At 41.9% G+C, this 21,803-nt stretch overlaps 1 protein-coding gene across 1 annotated transcript in view; it reads left to right on the top strand.

Annotated features, from left to right (window-relative positions):
• Positions 1-21,803, top strand: part of CPAMD8 (C3 and PZP like alpha-2-macroglobulin domain containing 8) — a 125,777-nt gene that overhangs the window by 94,444 nt on the left and 9,530 nt on the right. The window contains exons 36-40 of the mRNA XM_075281044.1: positions 624-711; positions 16,371-16,445; positions 17,776-17,881; positions 19,351-19,461; positions 21,540-21,752. Coding sequence (XP_075137145.1) covers positions 624-711; positions 16,371-16,445; positions 17,776-17,881; positions 19,351-19,461; positions 21,540-21,752 — 593 coding nt within the window. The remainder of the gene's footprint in view (positions 1-623; positions 712-16,370; positions 16,446-17,775; positions 17,882-19,350; positions 19,462-21,539; positions 21,753-21,803) is intronic.

Here is a 21,803-nt window from a genome sequence, read left to right as displayed (position 1 = left end):
TGACCTCAGCATATCCAACTACATGTATGTAGTTGGATATGTCATAGCTGCGGAGGTCCTGGTTCATCAGACATATCATCACTGGAACATCAGAACAGAAGACTGGGTAACTGCAAATGTGCTTTTTTTTTTTTAAATAATTTTAGAATAAATGTCAATGTTTTCAACTATTTGGAGGAGTCCTGGACACCTTTTTCTTTATCCTTATTTATTTATCCTGTGGCTGAAGTCAAATAAAATAAGTGAGTAGTTATACAAATAGAAACAATGGTAAATTATTAAATGCTTTTTTATACTGAAGGGATTATTTGAAAAAAGTTGAGGTGACGTGTGCATGTATTATTGGATATTGGTATTCCACTATAACACTGTTGGTTAGCTGCTTTGGGGTCATATTAAGGGAACTTCTGGCTCAGTCAGTTCGTGGACAGGAGGGACCTAGGAATCTCCGCCAAAACGAAGGACTGGGGGTAGATGAGTAGCATTTCATGCCACCCTCAGCCCCCCAATTTGTTTTTAAATAATCCTGTGATTTTTTGTTTTGATACATCATGTACACATAGAAAGTTGAATAGGTCACCTCTGCTACTGATTTTTACTGTGTTTGATTCTCTATTATCCAGATGGCTTCATTCTGGTGCTTCTAACATGGCTGTTCTGGAACTGTCTCTACTTTCAGGATTCCAAGCAAACATTGAGAGTTTGGAACAGGTAATGTAGGACGTGTCTTTACAGTTTCATCAAGCCTTTTCTACATGTAGAGCACAAATTCAGTGCCCTGCCTTAACCTTGTATCTAAATATTCTGTACATGGTAGAGTGGTTTTTAATCCAACTTTGGGAGCGCTTACCCCCAACCCTTAAATTTTGGGAGGTACAGCTGTTTATGATGCACCACTTCCACCAACCCCAGTGCTTAGCAACTGTTATAGGTACTGTTCCATTGATTCCAGCAAAGTTGGAATTTTTTTCTCTAGTTTTGTAGACCATTCCTGAACAATCAATGCAGTTAATTTTGATGCCTGATGTGCTGTTTAATCTCTGTAGTGTCAGAAGGGCAATGTCAGGTGTGTGTGTGTGTGTGTGTGTGGGGGGGGGGATATGATTCAGATCTCCAGTCAGAGGCAGCCAATGTCAGAGCTCAGAATCACACTCCTTTTCTGCACTTTTCTGACACCACTCACCTGACAGTACAGAGCCTAAATAGCATATCAGGCATCAAAACTAACAGCATTGATTACTTGGGAATGTGAAGGCTAGAGAAAAAAAAATCCAACTGTTCAGTGGAACAGCACATATTAATTGGTGTAAAGAGCTGGAGATGGTGAAAGGTCCTCGTTAATATGATTTTAAGTAATCTTTAACTGCGTTTAAAGTAACTTGCTTATTTCAGAATTGTTAGCATCTTCCGGTGTGCATATTCCAACAACATAACATTACAAATAAGAGCACATTGAGTTGCTGTAAGTGTTTACAAATGCTGGTATTTGGAGAATTCACTGAATCGTGTCCAAGGGGAGAGAACTCATTCTTCAGACCCTCTTGTCAGAGAGGGTCTGGATCCCCTGCTGGGTGAAAGACCTTTAATATGCATTTTGGAAGGACTAGGGTGAGTGATCTGCTCTGGTGGGAGCTACTTTTACAACTTCCGAGAGGTCTGCTTGGCTTCTCACATCTGGATACAATTGGGTCACATTCAACTTGTCTTGGAATTCTCTTGCATGTGACCAGCTCGGAGGACACAGTTTGTTTTATTTGGATGTAAACTAGTATTGCTTAATTTAACCCCAGGAAGCTGACATTAAGAAAACATTGTGTTAGGGATTAAAAGTACACGGTGTCAAAAATACTGGTTTATCCAATAGCAATGGGCATCATGTAACAGTCACAAATCTACTCTCACCGGCCACTTTATTAGGTACACCATGCTAGTAACGGGTTGGACCCCCTTTTGCCTTCAGAACTGCCTCAATTCTTTGTGGCATAGATTCAACAAGGTGCTGGAAGCATTCCTCAGAGATTTTGGTCCATATTGACATGATGGCATCACACAGTTGCCGCAGATTTGTCGGCTGCACATCCATGATGTGAATCTCCCGTTCCACCACATCCCAAAGATGCTCTATTGGATTGAGATCTGGTGACTGTGGAGGCCATTGGAGTACAGTGAACTCATTGTCATGTTCAAGAAACCAGTCTGAGATGATTCCAGCTTTATGACATGGCGCATTATCCTGCTGAAAGTAGCCATCAGATGTTGGGTACATTGTGGTCATAAAGGGATGGACATGGTCAGCAACAATACTCAGGTAGGCTTTGGCGTTGCAACGATACTCAATTGGTACCAAGGGGCCCAAAGAGTGCCAAGAAAATATTCCCCACACCATGACACCACCACCACCAGCCTGAACCGTTGATACAAGGCAGGATGGATCCATGCTTTCATGTTGTTCACGCCAAATTCTGACCCTGCCATCCGAATGTCGCAGCAGAAATCGAGACTCATCAGACCAGGCAACGTTTTTCCAATCTTCAATTGTCCAATTTCGATGAGCTTGTGCAAATTGTAGCCTCAGTTTCCTGTTCTTAGCTGAAAGGAGTGGCACCCGGTGTGGTCTTCTGCTGCTGTAGCCCATCTGCCTCAAAGTTCGACGTACTGTGCGTTCAGAGATGCTCTTCTGGCTACCTTGGTTGTAACGGGTGGCTATTTGAGTCACTGTTGCCTTTCTATCAGCTCGAACCAGTCTGGCCATTCTCCTCTGACCTCTGGCATCAACAACGCATTTCCGCCCACAGAACTGCTGCTCACTGGATGTTTTTTCTTTTTCGGACCATTCTCTGTAAACCCTAGAGATGGTTGTGCGTGAAAATCCCAGTAGATCAGCAGTTTCTGAAATACTCAGACCAGCCCTTCTGGCACCAACAACCATGCCACGTTCAAAGGCACTCAAATCACCTTTCTTCCCCATACTGATGCTCGGTTTGAACTGCAGGAGATTGTCTTGACCATGTCTACATGCCTAAATGCACTGAGTGCCGCCATGTGATTGGCTGATTAGAAATTAAGCGTTAACGAGCAGTTGGACAGGTGTACCTAATAAAGTGGCCGGTGAGTGTATATGTCAAAGTTCTTTTAACCATGAGAGAACTTTTTTTGCAATGTATTCCAAGCAGTTCATAGTGACAGACAAAAAAAAAAGCTTCAGTGGTGAGTCATGTTTGAAAACCAAGGGTCATTTAGCTGCTCTGCAGCATTTAGAAAATACATCAAAACGGAGCACAATATTTTAAAATAAGGGTAGTTTGAAGCGCAAAATTGTAATGGGCAAGAACCCTACTTTTGCAGATGCTGTGACTCACATTGTTGCACCAAAAAGCGCACAAAAGTACAATGTATAGTAGACAAACGCATGCAGATAAGTGTGAAGTCTATCCACTCACATCAGATGAAACCTTTTTCTATCCTATAGGCTAGCTAACTTAGACAAACTGTTCCAGCTTATGCTTGACCTGCAAGAAGAGCACTTTTTTTTTTTTTTATAACTCAAATTTTTATTGAAAATTTTTTTAAACAATAAGAAAAGAAAAAACAATTACAAGTTACAAGGCGAACACCCGCCCTGCGAACAGAAAAAGCACACAGTGCAACACAAAATACAATAAGAGCACTTTTTAAGTGCCTGTTATAGGAACCAAATAGGCCACTACAATTGAGATACTGGCGCTGACTTAAGTCACCACTACACCATGACACTGGCACTACTCTTCTGATCCCCCTACTGTCCGTTGGACCATTGTCTTTTTCCAGATCTGGCAACTTGTCACCGGTCTCAAGACCCCTATTTCTCAGTCCTCACTAACACAGCTACCTCCTGGAAAAGGACACTGTTTCTTCAAACCATAAACATGGCACCTCAAGCTGGTGTAACTTTCTTAGAAAGCTGTACAGGATGAGTCCTCTTAAACCCATAAGGATCATGTTGATGCTCTTTTTCATAAGAGTTGGGCATACTTCACATAGTTCTAGTCTGTGCAGATGCCTCCGTTCTCTTGTGTTCACTTCTCCTCAACCTAGTGTCCAATGACTTTGTGTTGTGGTCTTCCCTGGAAATCCAACAATCTTCAGCTCCTTCTTGAGGAGGAATGACGTGTAATTCTGTCATCACCTCTTCAGGTGACTGCACTTTGTGGTACATTGGGTCAAGTAAGTTATGAAGGTACGTCAGTTACTGCAACTGTAGCTTGGGCTGTCTGCCTCCAGATACCAGTTTCCTCACATGCTGAAAGGTTACCTTCTGGTACATCAGCCTTGGATTCAGTTGCAACACTGTCCTTTGTAAGAGCAATTGGGCATAACTCCACGTCCTTTGTCTTCTTCATCTCTGCTCTGTGAGTGGTACATCCTTCTTGGAACCTTTGGCCTCCCAGACCAGGGAAATACAGCAGCCAACTCACAGCATTTTTCACCATTGCTAGTGATCATGACTATACCAATATGAGCTGTAATGTACAAGCATCCAAACCGCCTTTCATTATCCCAATTACCCAAGGACTGACCTAGCAGCTTTCACTGTGTTCTTTTTTTTCTAAATTGTAGCTGGAATAAGCATGCAGAGAATTGCTGGACATGGTATCATGGGGGCATTTTACTTGAGATAGCTTCAGTAGTAACTGCCTTCACTGATGGCATTTGTGATGCAAGGCCTGTAGAAACACAGGAGCATTCCTGTTTTCGCACACCAAGCTCACACCTCTGGAAGGGGGTTGCTTCCAACACTTTACAAAATCACAATATACTGTATATACTCGAGTATAAGCCGAATTTGTCAGCACAATTTTTATACTGAAAAAGCCCTCCTCGGCTTATACTCGAGTCATACAAAAAAAAATATTTTTTTATTTTTTTTTTTTGGGAGGGGGGTCTATGACCAGCTGCAATAGTAATGTATAGAATCTCCCATAAAATAGTGAAAAAAAGCTTTAAAAAAAATATAATAAAAAATAAATAAAAGTTCTAAATCCCTCCTTTCCCTAGAATACATATAAAAGTAGAACATAACTGTGAAACACATACACATTTGTATCCCTGTGTCTGAAAGTGCCCGGTCTACTGAATATAGGGGATCTGCAGTGCTCCAGTTCCGTCGGGAAGGGGTTAATAGGAGCACTGCAGATACCCTATATTCAGCCAGTGGGGGGAAAAAAAACTCAGTCCTCAAGCTCAGGGAAGGGGCAGACAGACAACCAAAACACCCCCTCCCCTTTCCCAGCACCCACTGCACTCAAAAACTCCGACCATTTTAATTTTTGAAATTTTCCAGTAGCTGCTGCACTCTTCCCCCCCCTCAGACTTATACTCGAGTCAATAAGTTTTCCCAGTTTTTTGTGGTAAAATTAGGGGCCTCGGCTTAAATTTGGGTCTGCTTATATTCGAGTATATACGGTACCTATTCTGTAAACAGTTGACTGCAGTTTGGAGTGTATGTACGATATACAATGCATATGCAGTATAAAGACTTTTCTATGTTGATATCAAGCTTTTGATCTAAATTGTAGCTGTTTGCTAACTTTTGTTTTTGGCTCATTAAATTACCCTTCAAGGCTTTCTAGATAGCTTAGGTATCTTTTTTAGGCTTCTTGGAAGCTTGTGTCTCTTATCTACTCTGTCAATAAAATTGGTATCTCACAGCTCCAGTTATTATCAAATTTAGAGATAGAAAGAAGATTTAGCTTCTCAGGCCCTTGGAGTGATCTGTTGTATAAAATGACCGCATACTGTAAATGTCTGATAGAGAATAGTGCCACAGAGTATCTTCCAATTTCACTAGGTAGACTCAGATTAAGACCATATACAGTACAGTATTGTTAATGCAACCCAATTGTGTAGCTTTTGCTGATGTCCATTCATTTGGTTTTAGAAGCTCTTTGAAGTTATTTAGTTATTAGACTTTCTTAAGAAGCATCTCTTCATTCTGAAAAATCAGACTTGCCTTTCACTGATCTGCTGAAACTTCAGCAATGAATGTTTCCTACAGGACTCCAAAACAAACTGGTTGTAATTTGTATCCATGCATTACTATCTTAGGCCAGCAGTAAATTGAGTATAATTTTATTAACATATCAGGGCCAGTCTGGTGTCTCCAGCTCCACATGCCACACTGTGTCCTGGGCATTCCACAGCTCTCTTGGAGTCCTCTTGGAAAGATCTATCCGAGAAATATGTGGGGGTCCCAGCGGGGAGAGGAATTTTGGTTTATTAGCCTCATTAGGAGTCTTAGGGGGTAGTTAGCAGAATCCATCACATTTCTTTTATGCATCAGCTCATGAACTTGAGAAATTGCTGGCTGCCTGTCATCATCTGTTACTGGTTGCGAAGGACACAAATACTCCAACATATTTACATTACACAATGCTTTGTCCTAATATGTGAACGGGTGAATTCTATTTGTATAGGTCATTGTAAGTTTTGGCAGGGCAGGGGTGATCATAAATGATAATACATGACAGACTAGAGTATTATTATATGGCATACCTACTTCCCTTGTTGCCTTTCTGATAGAATAAAGATGTCAGATAAGTAGTGCTACTTCTACTGTAGCTGTATCTGATATCAAAATAAGACTTTGGGTGAATCTAGTGTTACAGTTTTGTCATCTTAGTGACTTCTTAAAGTGGACTTGTCAGCTATGGCTACATATCTGATTTACTATATTATTGGATTTTACAATTCTGAAGCATGTTTTGTTGCACCTGTTTATCTTTTATTTCTATGGTATTCCTCCTGGAACTTTAAATAGACTTTGTCCAAGAATAGTGTCTCTACATTGTTCAATAAATGTTGTCAGTGTCAGACTGTCCCTGAGGCTGAAGACACATGTTCAATTTTGTTGCAGATTCTGATGCTGCTTTTTGAGCCATAACCAAGAGTAGCTTCAAAAGGAATGTGAAATATAAAGGAAGCTTACACTTCCTTCCTGTTCATTCCACTCCGGCTTTGGCACCAAAAAATGCAGCAGAGTCCACACCAAAAAAAAAGCAATAAAAACTGAACATGCATCTCTAGCTTTAATTTCCTATTTGAATCATCCATCTATTAATTCTCCTAGGATTGTATAGAGTTTTGGGTAAAATCTGGTTGTACAAGTATTTACTAAAATAGATATGTCAGAAATCATCCCTATTAGGCTGAAGCCAAACGTTGCAGAGAAGCTGCTCTTTTTGTTGCAGATTTTTTTCTCTTTAACCCTTTCCCACCAACGGCATTTTTTGATTTTTGTTTTTCGTTTTGGACTCCCCTCCTTCCAAACCCCATAACTTTTTTTTATTTCTCCGCTCTGAGCCATATGAGGTCTTAATGTTTGCGGGACAAAATTTTCTTCGTGATGCTACCATTGTACAATGTACTGGGAAGCTGCAAAAAAATTCAGAATGGGGGGAATTTGAAGAAAAAGTGCATTTGTGCGATTTTCTTATGGGCTTTGTTTTTACGATTCTGGAGATACAAAATTTATATGGTTATATTTACATTTTAACCCCTTAACAAAAATCCAAAACTGTGCCAAATCTTTTTTTTCTAAAAGTCTCCATATTCTGACACCCGTAACTTTTTTTATACTTCCGTGTACGGGGATGCATAGGGCGTCTTTTTTTGCAGGGTCGGGTGTACTTTTTAGTTATACCATTTTGGGGAATTGGTATTGCTTTGATAATTTTTTATTTAAATTTTTATCAGAGGCAAAACCGTGAAAAAATGGCGGTTTGACTTTTTTCCCCACTTCGGTGTTTACCGTACAGGAAAAATATTTTTATAGCTTTGTAGAGCGGGCGTTTTTGGACACAGGGATACCTAACATGTATGTGTTTCACAGTGTTTAACTACTTTTATATGTGTTCTTGGGAAAGGCGGGGTGATTTGAGTTTTTAATACTTTTAAAAAAAAAATTTATTTTTATTTTTTACTTTTTTTAAATTTTTGTTTATTTTTTTGCATTTATTAGACCCTCTAGGGGTCTTGAACCTCAGGGTGTCTGATCACTAATGCAATGCATTACAATGCTAATGCATTTCAATACTTTGCAAAAAATCATCATTTCTTTTGCAGGCTGCCTGCAAAAAAAAAATCACTGCAGACTGGCTGGGGAGCCTTTACAAGGCTTCCGGCTGTCATGCCAATGTGACATCGGCCCTGGAGCATGCTCCAGGCGCCGGCGATCACCGGCAAAGTGCCAAAATGGCGGCGCCCATGCGACGAGGTACCGGAGGGGTTAATGCCTCCGATCGGTGAGAGCACCGCCCGGGGGCATCAGCGCTGAGTGTCTACTGTGTAAAACAGTAGACACCCGGCAGCTATGGAGGCTGCCCAACTCCCGGGCAGCCGCATTAGTTAAACACCCGGCTTCCACAGTAGTATTAGGGCGGATGTCAGGAAGGAGTTAAAGGAAGACTATCATTTCCCCCAACCACTTTAAGTGGCTCCCATAGTACTTTAGATGCTGTTAGCAGAATAAAAATCATACTTTTATGTTTCAGAGGCCCAGGGATGAGTAGAAAAAGCAAAGTAGTGAGTTGTTCCCCCCCCCCCCAATTGCCCAGGTGAATGAGGTGAATGCATGATAGATGTGTTTAGTAATGATGCAGCAGGGTTCAGTATTAGACTAAAACTCCCCCTGTGCTCCAAGATACTCATCTGAATATAGAATAAAAGTGATTTTTCTACATCTGCCTGGGGCTCTGAAACATAACATAGAAAGGTATGGTTTTTATTCTTCTAACAGCATCAACAGCACTATGAGAGCAGTTTAAAGTAGCTGGGGGCAATGATAGTCACCCTTAAAATAAGATTTGAGTAAAAAGGTTATCGAAATGGCATCGAAAGGGATGGCTATAAACTTGCTCTCACTAGTAATTGTAACTTAAGACTCCTCAAAAAACAAAGGGAAAAAAAGCCCAAGAGGGTGATAAACCATGTGGATCATTGGCACCTGTGATGAGGCACATCTGAAAGTGACACAGATCTTTGAGTGACATTGAAGGGTCCTGTTGGGTGATGGTGATCTTCAAAAAGTCCTGGGTCATAAACCTCAAATTACTTTTAGAAAGGAGAGTTCGTCTGGTCAACAGTCACTTTATATGATTACGAGTGATTGAGAACAAATCAAATCAAAGAAGCTTGGCACGTCCAAATAGATATTTGGCATTGCCAAAGCAAATAAAGTGGGGAGGGGGGGAGTTGGGGTTGGGGGGGGAGAATGATGGGTATGGGGGGGGGTGATTTGGGGTATAATAGTCTTTGGGGTATAATCAAATCAAACAAGCTTTATTGGCACTTCCGAATAGATATTTGGCATTGCCAAAGCTAGTAAAGTGTGTGTGTGTGTGTGTGTGGGGAGTTGGAGTCAAGGGGGAGAGTATGGGGGGGCGGGGTTGATTTGGGGTATAACAGTCCGTGGAGTCTCATCTTCCTCTTAGTTGGTGGCCGCTATATGGTGGGGTGGGTGGTTTGGGGTATAACAGTCCGTGGAGTCTCATCTTCCTCTTGGTTGGTGGCCGCTATATGGGGAGGTGGGGTGGGTGGTTTGGGGTATAACAGTCCGTGGAGTCTCATCTTCCTCTTAGTTGGTGGCCGCTATATGGGGAGGTGGGGTGGGTGGTTTGGGGTATAACAGTCCGTGGAGTCTCATCTTCCTCTTAGTTGGTGGCCGCTATATGGGGAGGTGGGGTGGGTGTGTGGGGGGGGGTGATTTGGGGTATAACAGTCCGTGGAGTCTCATCTTCCTCTTAGTTTGTGACTGCTATATGGGGGGATGGGGGTGGTGGTTTGGGGTATAACAGTCTGTGGAGTCTCATCTTCCTCTTGTATGGTGACAGCTGGACACGTATTGGGCAGCGATCTCCACAGTGGCCTCTTCTTCTCCCAGTAGGATGTAGAGTTTCCTCTTCTCGTCTGCAGATATTAAGTCTGGGATGTGGACAGAGAGTCTTTGGTAGTAGATGGCCCTCACAGCGAGTATTTGGTGCAGTGTAGCAAGAAATGGGCCTCATCTTCTAGGGCCCCCTGGTTACAGTGCTGGCACAGTCTATTCTCCCGTGGCTTGTACGTCTGCCTGTGTCGCCCCGTCTCCATCTCCAGGTTGTGGGCGCTCAGTCTGTACCGGCTCAGGGTCTGTCTGTGTATCATCTTCCTCTTAGTTGGTGGCAGGTGGACGCCTATTGGGCATCAATCTCCACAGTCGACTCCTCTTCTCCAGTAGGATGTAGAATTTCCTTTTCACAACATCCAATCAGATTAATGCAAGTGGGAAGAGCTTTATTGGTGCCAGAGGGAATGGTTTGTATGGCGGGCAGGGTGTTGGGATATGTGGGAGTGGGTAATTGGGGGGGACAGAAATGTCCGGGGGTGAATGGGTGATTAGGGGGTATAACAGTCCATGGGTTTCATCTTCCCCTCATTTGGTGACAGCTGGACACGTATTAGGCAGCGATCTCCACAGGGCTCTGTGGCTCAGCCAGGCTTGGTGGTGGTAAGAGCTGGGGTTGCTGTCCTGTATGTGTGTCCAGAATGTGTCAGGGTCTGGGGTCGCTAGGTGGGGTGGCATAGACACAAAAGTCCAGTTTCTTTAGTCCAAACAAAGGTAGAGTTTATTTTCACTCAAAACAAAATGGTGCAGCAACAAAAGGAAAACAATACAAAAATAAATACCTGCCCAGCTAGGCTCTAACTGAACATAGACTAGGTTACCTCACCTATAGTAGCAGAAATCAAAAGCCAGTTGAATAATTCAGGACACAGCTCCAAAAAATGACCTCTCTGTTTGGCACTCCAGCCAAGCTCTGCCTAAATCTGCTGCTGGAGCTGACTTCTTAAGCCTCCTTGATGAGGAGGCTCTCTGGGGATGTTCCGGCAGCGACTCAGCAGCAAAGTGTGGACTGGAGGGGGGTGGGGGTGGAATGACAGGTCCTACTACCAACCTACCTGCCATTCCTAAAAATCTAGCCCAGTAACTGGAACTTTGAAATAACCTTCAGCAGACAATAGTTATCTGCTGAGAAATGTTCTTTCTGGAGTTTTCTGACTCACCCACTTTAGTAGTCTGGGTGAGATGTACACCTCCTCCATTACCTGACCAGCCATCGGCTTACAAATGATAGTGCCCTCTTCTGCATGGTGAGCCATAGTGGAAGCCTGCCTAGCTCTGCCCAGCATCCCATGTTGGAGGTACTGCGATGGACATGGAGGAGGTACTTGCAGAACTCTAAGTGGAAGGTCTCTGTTGGGCTAGAGTCCCATTTTGACTGGTTTGGGTAGGTGGCTGGGCCCAAACCTCACTGCCATAGAGAAGGATTGGAGCGATGACTGCGTCAAATATCTTCAGCCAGACCCTCACTGGTGGTTTGAGGTGGTATAGTTGTCTTCTGATGGCATAGAAAGTTCTGCAGGCTTTTCCTTTCAGGGTTTCTATTGCTGCTTTGAAGCTTCCTGATTGGTTGAGCTCCAGCCCCAGGTAGGTGTAGCTGCTGGTCCTCTCCAGTGTGGAGCCATTTAGTATGAAGTGTGGAATGGAGGCTTTATTATAGCCCTGCTTGTGAAGTACCATGACTTTGGTCTTGTGGTTGATGGGTAGTGACCATGTGGTGCTGAATTTTTCCAGTACTGCCATGCTGTCTTGGAGGTCTTTCTTGGTGGGGAACAGAAGCAGGAGGTCGCCGGTATACAGCAGGAACTTCACCTTGCAATCATGCAGGGTGAGGCCTGGTGTTGGTGAGGCCTCTAGGGCTGCAGCCTGTTCATTGATGTAGATGTTTAAGAGCGTTGGACTCAGGCTACAGCCCTGTCTGACCCCTCAGGGCTGTTGGAAGTATGCTGTCCTTTTCCCATTCACCTTCACACTGCACTGTTTTCCGGTGTAGGAGTTCTTGATGATGTCATACGTTCTTCCTCCTATTCCACTCTCTAGGAGTTTTAGGAGCAGGCCTGGGTGCCACACTGAGTCGAACACCTTCTTAAAGTCCACGAAGCAGGCAAATATTTTGCCTCTTCTGGTGTTGTGGACGTGGGTCTTGGTGAGGCTGTGCATTGTGTAGATATGGTCTGTGGTGCGGTGGTTTAGCATGAACCCTGCTTGGCTCTTGCTGAGGACCTCATATTGTGTGAGGAAGGTGAGGATTCTGTTGATGATGCTGTTAAACAGTTTCCCCAACGTGCTGCTGCCGCAGATCCCTCTGTAGTTGTTGGGGTCGTATTGGTCTCCATTCTTGTAGATGGGGGTTATGAGGCCTTTGTTCCAGTCTTGAGGGAAATGTCCAGTGTTGAGGATGAGGGTGAATAGTTTTGCCAGTGCCGTATGTATGTCTGGGGAGCTGTATTTGATCATCTCTGGTAGGATACCGTCGGGACCACTGGCCTTTTTGCCTTTCAGCAGGGCGATTCTTTCCTGTATATCATTTATGGTGATTGGTGAGTCCAGAGGGTTCTGGAAGTCCTTAATGGCCTCCTCCATATCCTTAAGTTTGGTAGTTATCTGTTGCTGTTCTTGGGTTAGGTCTTCTGGGATGTTTTTGTAGAGATCTCTGAAGTAGTTGAGCCAGATGTTGCCGTTTTCTATATGAAGGGAGTTTTCCTTGGGCTTTGTGCCTATATGGTGCCAGGTCTCCCAGAATGAGCTGTCCTGGGGGGAGTCCTCGAGTTGCTCCATTTTGTGGGAGAGGTACCTTTGTTTCTTCTCTCTGAGGGTGCCTTTGTATCACATGCTTAGATTGTCGTAGGCATCCCTTGCCTCTCTGTTGTTGGGGTCTCTGTGTTTCTGGTTGGAGGCTGCCCTTAGAGAACGATGTAGAGCCTTACAGTTGCTGTCAAACCATTTGTGAGACTATTTGTTAGTCGGTCTCTTGGGTTTTGTCTGTTTCAGGCCTGCTAGTTCTGCTGTGGTGTACAGGATGTTATTGAAGTCCTTCACTGCTCGGATGGCCCCTTGTTGGTCTAGCTGGTAAGAACTCATATAGAAGTTTGTGAGCAGTTCCTTGATTTCGGGTCGGTTGGCCGCGTTGGTGTATTCGGTGGCCCGGTGGCTGGCCCATTTAAAGGATGGTGGCAGGTTGTAGAGACCAATTTGGTGGGGCTGCCGTGTGGATGGCTTGTCAGTGGATCTCATGTACAACAGGATCTGGTTGTGGTCCATCAGGTGTGTCTCAGGGGTGACTATGGAAGTATCTATGTCTGCTGGGTCTGCGTCTGTGATGGCATAGTCCACCACACTGTTGCCTACATGGGAGTTTAGTGTGAAGCGTCCTAGAGAGTCCCCTCTGGTACGCTCGTTCATTATATATAATCCCAGACTCCGGCACATGTTCAGCAGTTGTCTCCCGCTCTTGTTGACGACTCTGTCATAGCTATTTCTTCTTGTCTGTGCAGACTCTAGTTGGTGGGCCTTGCCTCCCAGGATGTGCGGGTTTCCATTAGAAGACAGGTAGTCTGTCTCTGTGCCCATCCTGGCGTTGAGATCGCCGCAGATCAACACTCTGCCTTGGGACTGGAACTGGGCAGCTTCCCTTTGTAGGACCTCATAGATATCTGGGTTGTGGTAGGGGGACTCTGAGAGGATGTATGCTGCACAGAGGTATATGTCATGTTGGCCGTTGAAGATGGAGCTGTTTATTTTTATCCACATGTGGTTGTCTCCGCGTTTGATAGTTTGGTGGTCTTTCTTTTCCGGGCAGCGACATAGAATTCCTTGTAGCCCATGGGATTCATGTTCTTCCCGGATCCATGTCTCTAAGAGGATTTGGATGTCTATTTTTTAGTCTGTCTATGAAGTCTGGATCGTTTGGTTTGGATCCAAAGGCTGAGGCTTCAGCCCTTGGATATTCCAGCTACTGATAGTCAGTGGTGCCATCTTTGGTGGGTATACCTTGTAATGGGCTGCCCTGCAGAGGACAGGCTGGATTCCTGACTGGCGGCCATGCTGTGCCTGTTGAGTACAGTCGGGATCAGTGTGCTGCACAGAGTGTTGAACATGGTCTCTATCCTCTCCATATCTCTGTTCTGCCTTGCTCTGTATGGCACAGGTTGCTTCCGCCATGGTTTATGGAAGTATCCATTTCCAGTTTGTTGGAGGAGATGCGGTGTTTGAGGTATTTTCCATCCAGGCAACTTCTCCATGGGTTTTTGTCTTGTATGTTGAGGGGTTATGGTGTTTGGGGCTTTCCTGACAGGTGCCTTCTCCACGGGTTTTTGTCTTGTATGGGGTATGGGCCGAACTGGCTGACCAAGAAACCCAGGGGTGCCTTTTGTTGTGGCGCTTGCACAGTGTGTGTAATCAAATCCAAGTAAAAAGCTGTTCTATAGCTCAGCTACTGGGGAGGAATTCAAGATTTTATTAACTGTAAAACCAAAGGAGTTGGCTACATGGCAAAATGCAGTTGGCCATAGCATTATGTGGATAAAATTAATGTGAATTTAAAAAAATTGATTACTATAATAACATAATTACTATACAGGATGCCACTCTGGCAAAACGTGCTGACTTCTTTCATAATGGCCTTTAGCCTAACTTTTGCAGCCTATTGCAACTTAAAGTGTAATTGAATTTTCGGACAACTTTTGATTTTCTGTCAGTATTTGTGTCATACATAAATTTATTAATATACTATAAAGGCATCCCATCATTCAGAAGGTATTTTTTCTCCCTAACACGTCAGAATAGCCTTAAGAAAGGCTATTCGTCTCCTACCTTTTAGATGTCTTCTCTGCACCACCGTTCTATAGAAATCACGGAACGGCGGAAGAGGACACCGGAAGAGGATGTTCCTGAAAAAGATGGAGGCGTCGCTGGAGAGTTCTCTGGCAGCATCGGGGACGCCCCCTGTGCTATTTGAGCGCTGGGGCCTGCCCCCAGTGCTGCGAGAGAACTCATTTGCATACCAGTGAAAACCGGTATTTCCACGGAACGGTGGCGCGGAGAAGATGTCTAAAGGTAGGAGACATATAGCCTTTCTTAAGGCTATTCCGACGTGTTAGGGAGAAAAAAATACCTTTTGAATGATAGGATCCCTTTCCCAAATTTTGGATCCTTTCTGTGAAATTCCTTGTTTCTGTATTGTAAGCTGTTCCTGTTTCTCACTGACTGTGTACAGGAGTATGGGGCTGTGTAGCATGTACAGAAAATGAGGCTAGGGGAGAGCAATTTCAAGCAGTTATATCTTGTTTCTGTATATGACACCAAAAGCAAGTTTGTCTGTTTTATAATGTCCAAGGAAGAGAGTGGAAAAATGCAGGATTTCACAGAAAGAGCCCACAAATTGTTAATAAAGTATATTACAAAATGCATTCATGGCACAAATATGGACAGAAAATCAAAAGTTTTCCAAAAGTTTAATTACACTTTAAATCCGTAAGTGAAGGGGACTAAATGAAAATGTTTTCTATAACTAAAGCATACTTCCTGCAATAAACAACTTTTCATAAATGAATAGTCCAGGTTAAATATCTAAATTTGTAATATATACTATTAAAGAAGTGTATTTTCTTCTCTACTTTTCAGGCAGATACGGTACTTTCTCTATATAAATTTATGGAGGGGAGGGGTATTAGAAAAGACACCCAAATAATTGCTGCTGCTACACTCTGCTATTCCTTGATTATTTTTTTTAACACTGCTAGGCTGTAGATAAAAGGCTGTGAGAGCGAAAATGAGTCAATAAATCAATTAACTAACCGTTAGTAGCAGGAGACTCCTACCGCCCCCACTCCATAGAGTTATATATGTGAAGCTGAATACTAAGACGGATATATTTTAAACAAGCATTGACACTGAAGATAAGGAACAGGAGAACAGCTTAGTTAGTGGAGAAGGAAAATGATCTCCTTAATTATATATTACAAAGTTACTTATAATCACCTGTACTTTTAATTTATGAAAAGTTATTTAGAACTGTGCTTTAATACAGAGCCATCTGCCCCCTATGTCCAGAGGAAGATACAGAAGTCTATACAATGAACGCTAAGGGGGGCAATGGGTGCTTGCTTTTCCTCTACTAAAAGGAATACAGAGTTTTGTAAGGGTCATATTGGATATCACCCAGCTTTCTCGGAAGCAAATAAATGCCCACACATTCCTGTGATTTGAAATTTATTTTATCTGTAAAAATCCAATTTGTGTAAAATAAATACCATAAGCTGTTTGAATCCAATGGGTGCCTGTCCTTCCTTTGTCATAAGGATTATATGGTTCTGTGCGGGCCATATTGGATGTCACCTTGCTTTCACAGAAGTAGTTAACCCTCATACATTCCTATGGCTTGAATATACCGTAACTCTCATGAATTTCTTCACTAGCATGGTATATTATCTGTTTACCAGTTGTTATTATGTTTCAGCTGCTCTTGAACAAACAGATAGGCCTAAAACGCTACGAGGTTGATGGAAGAAAAGTGTTGTTCTATTTTGATGAGGTGAGTAAAGTATCTTCTGTAAATACAATGTCCTTCATCTTTAATCTGAAACACATAACATCCTGAAAAATAAAAGTGGATTTTGTAAGGTTTTGTCCTCACAAGCATATTCCTGAACCAGATATGTGCAGTCAATTAGGCCTTGTCCTATGAAACTGGAAAACCTTTTCCAAAGCCATCTTTGGAAAAGTGTTTCCTCATTTTATAGATTTCATTTTTTAGCTGTACATCCACAGCTCAGAATAGGATCAGATGTTACGTGTGGGCAGGTAGCAGGAGATTAAGTCAGAGCTGTATGGAGAGGACAGGTTGTGGACCACCATGTATGTCAGTGTTAGTATTTTAAATTCTTTTCGCTGGGTGATAGCTAGATATTGAAGGGATTAGCAAAGGGGAGAGGCTTATATAAAAATTTTTTAAAAAAGTTGGGAAAGATGAATTAAGTGAGTGACAGAGCATTCGCTGGGTGGCCATGGAAAAGAGCATTATGGGAGTCTTAAATGGGAGATTTTGAGGGTGTGGATATTTTTGAAGCTTCAGGGTTGAAGAAGCAGCAGATTTATTGAAAGTTCTTGATTTTTAGGTGGCAGGAGGTGTTGAAAGCTTGGATTTAGGCTTGAAAGATAAGGCAGAAGCAAAAGTTTCCCCAAGGCAACAAATTTGTGGGATTGAGGCAAATGCGGTCACATTTAATAGAGGGGTCAGGTAGGGTGCTGTGTGAGGTGAGGGGAAATTGATGAACTCTGTTTTCTTCATGTTGAATTTAAGGAAGCGGAAGGAGGCTATGACTGTTAGAGACTCTGAAACTCTGCATAACAGCAGTGACGCCTGGGCTAGAGAGATATATTTCAGTGTCATTGGCATAGCAATAGTATTGAAAACCATGGGACTCTGAGTTGGCCAAAGGCGAGAGTATAGATGGAGAAAAGGCTGGTTCCGACGACAAAGACCTAAGGGACACCTATAGAGAGAGGACGCAGTAAGAAGGTGGTGCTCAAGTGGGAGATGCTGAATGTGCAGTTGCTGAAAAGGAAGAGATCCAGAAGAGGGCCAAGTGTGTGATGCCAAGGAATGATAGCGTTTGTAAGAGTGGTCAACTGGTCAGCCTTCATGCAAGAACTGCAGGGAAACACATATAACTTGCATGAAATATACTTATCTTAAAAAATTACGTGCGTTAAAGAATCCCAGTATTAACAACATCAACATGTTGCATACTGTAATGTACATAGTAATTTATCTAAAACATTGAAAGCTCCAATTCTTCTTCCTAGTACTCAATCTTTTTGAAATGAATTAAATTGCTATCTTTAATTTCTATTTCCTCCAGATACCAAGTCAGTGTATGACCTGTGTACAGATGCAAGCATTCAGAGAATATATTGTGGGGAAAACATCACCTGTTCCTGTCAAAATCTATGACTACTATGAGCCAAGTATGTGATGCCATTATTATACTATTACTACCTGTTCATACTGTCGTTAAATTAAATACTAAAATCTTTACAATTATTTTCCTATACACAGAATAATGGAATTTGTTTACATTTAACCAACTGAATGATTTACTACTGTTACAGATAGAGATAACTTGCTCGCAGACACTAAATTAAAATCTAACTTGTGCAAACCTTTTCCCATACACATCAGATCATTGATGGATTCCATCAAAATCTGTGGAATCATTTAACAGAAATCTAAGGTGTATAGACATCTTAGCCAGGCTAAACTCAACGTAGTGAGCCGATGGAAAAAAACGTGGTGCAAACGTGGTTTTTTTCCTGCAGCACATTTTACAAAACATCCGCAGAGTTTTCCTATGCAGACTTTCCACTTCAATTATACAGTATTTGCCTAAAATCATGTTCACTGTGGATATTTTTTGTAATGTGTGGATGGGATTAGCTAGCAACCCATCCACTTTGCAGGCAATGAAGGTTGGTTCAAACGACCATTGCAAGTATGGTACGTGCTTTATATAATGGATCTGTTAAAGATAACAAAATGGACACGTTAATAACATTTATTATTGCCTATTAATGGCCGATATTATGATTACTATTTGCTTTTTCTTGTTCTGCTTTTTGAGCGCGCACAGAAAAAAAGGACAAATAACGACTGTCCATTACCATTTGGCATATGTCCATTAGTCATAGTCATTAATGTTAATGGACACTTCACATTCGTCATAAGTCTATTATTGTGAATAAAGTGAAAGGTCCTGTACCCAGCATTATTATCTCCGACAAAATAACGGACCTGTGTCAAATTTGATATAAACAAACACTAAAGGATCATAGAACAAATCCCATTGGAATCAATGGATGGAACTGTTAGCATCCATTAGAAATAGTTAAAAATGGACACTAACAATAGTAGTGTCAACTCCACCATACATCCAGTGCTGGAGCAAACATATTGATAAAGTTAGGAGGTTTCTCCAGTAATGAATGGGACTTATTTTGGGTTCTATTTATGACTTAGCATATGTGCCAACTATCATGATATCAAGGAAAGGATGGATTAAGCATTCTGAAATTTAGAAGGTCTAATCCTTTGTAGCCCCAGGAAATAAGTCAGTATGAGAGGTGTTTGCAGTGACTTTCCACTCTCCCCATTGGAAACACATACACGCTTGGCTGGACCAGATATACAAGTGTATGGGGAAGCCAGAAGGAATAGCGTTTGGACTGAAAGTGCATTTGTCTGACAGCTATTGAATGCGTATTGTCACCTTCAAGGTTGATATGTAGTTAAACTTGAAATTGTAACAGTGCACAGTGTGAACATAAAATCATGATCGGTTTATGGTAGCAATAAGGTATTGCTCTACCAAAATATCTACTGTAAGAGTAAAGTTAAATTCTAAGATGCATATTTATTTTTGTATATTGCCATTCAACAGCATTTGAAGCCACCAGGTTCTACAATGCTAGTGAAAACAGCCCACTATCCCGAGAGCTGTGCGGTGGTACCACTTGTAATGAAGTGGAGAGCTCTACTAACCAATGGACTGGTGAGACTGCTACATCTATTTGTTCTTGACTGCTATGATTAAATGCACTGAATGAGAAAGCATGCCTTCCTTTTCTTGTGACTCTTTTACGCTGGTTTTATAAGGGACTTTTTTACTGAAGAACTTTGTTCAGTTATTAATGGTTAGACTAGCTGTGTCTCTCTGAGACGTCTCCAGTGAGCTCTGACTGTCGAGGCTTTATTTAATTTTCTTTAGCTCATATCCTTTCAAAGTGTTCATGGGGAATACCAATAAAACTAAAAATTGTCCTGCAAAATACAAGGAAGCGAAAGAGGGACCGTCCTCCTTGTGGAAGATGAAAGGAAAACCGCGCTCGCCCAGGTACAGTGAAAAAACTTTATTTTGCACAACGCGTTTCGAGCATACTGCTCTTTCTCAAGTGCATATGATCAACCTTCCCAAGTTGAGGGTTAGTGCTTGAAGTGCTTGGTTGTTTACTTCAAGCACTAACCCTCAGCTTGGGAAGGTTGATCATATGCACTTGAGAAAGAGCAGTATGCTCGAAACGCGTTGTGCAAAATAAAGTTTTTTCACTGTACCTGGGCGAGCGCGGCTTTCCTTTCATCTTCCACAAGGAGGACGGTCCCTCTTTCGCTTCATTGCTTTGACGTCTTGCAGGCGTTCCTTCCAGCGGCTGCCCGTGTCCCTGTTGCTTCCAATATTATACGTCATAGAGTTGTTGTGTCACACACAACTCTTCCAGGTGAGCGGCCAATTTTCTGCTTACCTACCTTTCACCCATCATTTCTACACATTGGTCAGCTCGGTGCCCCTCTCTCTCTGTATTCTGCAAAATACAAGGTCTCCTACAATTACATTGAGATAAAATTGCAAAAGTTATGACTCTAAACAGAGGAGACAAAAAATATACTGTCTATATGCTTCATGTTACTAACAAAACTAAGGGGTTAAAATGCACCAACAATATTAAAAATGCAATAAATAAATGACATTTTGGCCAGGGCCTAAAGTTGCAAAAAAGGAAATGTATTGGCCGCAGTTAATCCCATCTACAAGGAAAGTGGCACCATTTTACTGGTGGCATATGAACACTGCCATTTTAGGTAGGATTGTGAAGCGATCTATTGGAGGCTGCCAGGCTTTTTCAATATGGTTCTATTACAGGTTGCATTATGCAGCCTGTAATAGAGCTGTTTATTTCGCAATGCATTGCTGTGTTTCAAGATCCCCAGCGGGTCTAAAAAGAAAAATTAGACCTCCCCCTTTCCCTAGATCATATATATATAATATATGTATATATATATATATGTACGTATATATATATATATATGTATGTATATATGTATATATATATATATATATATATATATATATACATGTATATATATATATAGTAAAAAAAAAAAAAAACACATTAAGTATCCCTACGTCCAAAAATGTCAAAACTGAAAAGTACATCTGGCCTTGCAAAACTAAAAGTCTATGTAAATTTGGTATCCCTATAATAACAAACCTGCAGAATACACGTAACATGTTTTTAGCTGCACAGTGAATACTGTAAAAACAAAGCCCATTTTGAATTATTTTTCCAGCTTTTATAACATTGTATGGAAAATTGATGTCATAACAAAGTACAGTTTGTCATGCAAACATTAAGTTCTCATATGGCTCTGTGAACAGAAACTTATGAAAAATTATAACTTTTGAAAGGTGAGAAATAAAAAATTTAAATCAAAGAATGACTGTGGCAGGAAAGAGTTAATGGCGCAGCGAGTGTGTGCCAATTGACTGATCTGCCAGAAGTGGCATGACTGATCTGTTTTTTTGTAGACTTAAGTCTCTCTTTGGTCAGCCATACAGTTGCACCATGTACATGCCATATTGCCAACCATATTGGCCAAATTCAAGCATTTTGGGCCAATAAAACTCCAATGTGTATTTCCAGCTTTACTCGAAAGAGTAATGGCAAAAATGGATATGTTTTATTAACAAAACAAATCTTACACCTATATGTCATACTAGTCATATTGTCAAGTTCCTTGAAAGTTATATTGAGTAGAGTCTTTTTTTTTTTTTTTTTTTTTTTTATCCTAAAGGCTTTACTCCTACTGGTCCCTGTACTGCTGGATATCCATGCCCTGAAGACGAACACTTTGAACGCTGCATGTGCTACCGAGACTGTGGGTATGATGGTGAACCGGTGTGTGGATCTGATGGTGCCCTGTATCAAAACCAGTGTCAGATGGAAGTTACAGCATGCAGGAATAACACCAGGATAGAGCGTGTGGCAATGTCACATTGCGTTCCAGGTATGTATTCCAGGTATCTATTTTAGTCAATACATGGGAATTTATTCCCTT

This window comes from Leptodactylus fuscus, chromosome 1 (assembly GCF_031893055.1).
Source record: "Leptodactylus fuscus isolate aLepFus1 chromosome 1, aLepFus1.hap2, whole genome shotgun sequence".
NCBI lineage: Eukaryota > Metazoa > Chordata > Amphibia > Anura > Leptodactylidae > Leptodactylus > Leptodactylus fuscus.
The sequence above is the reverse complement of the archived record's forward strand: the minus strand, read 5'-3'. Positions and strand labels throughout refer to the sequence as shown.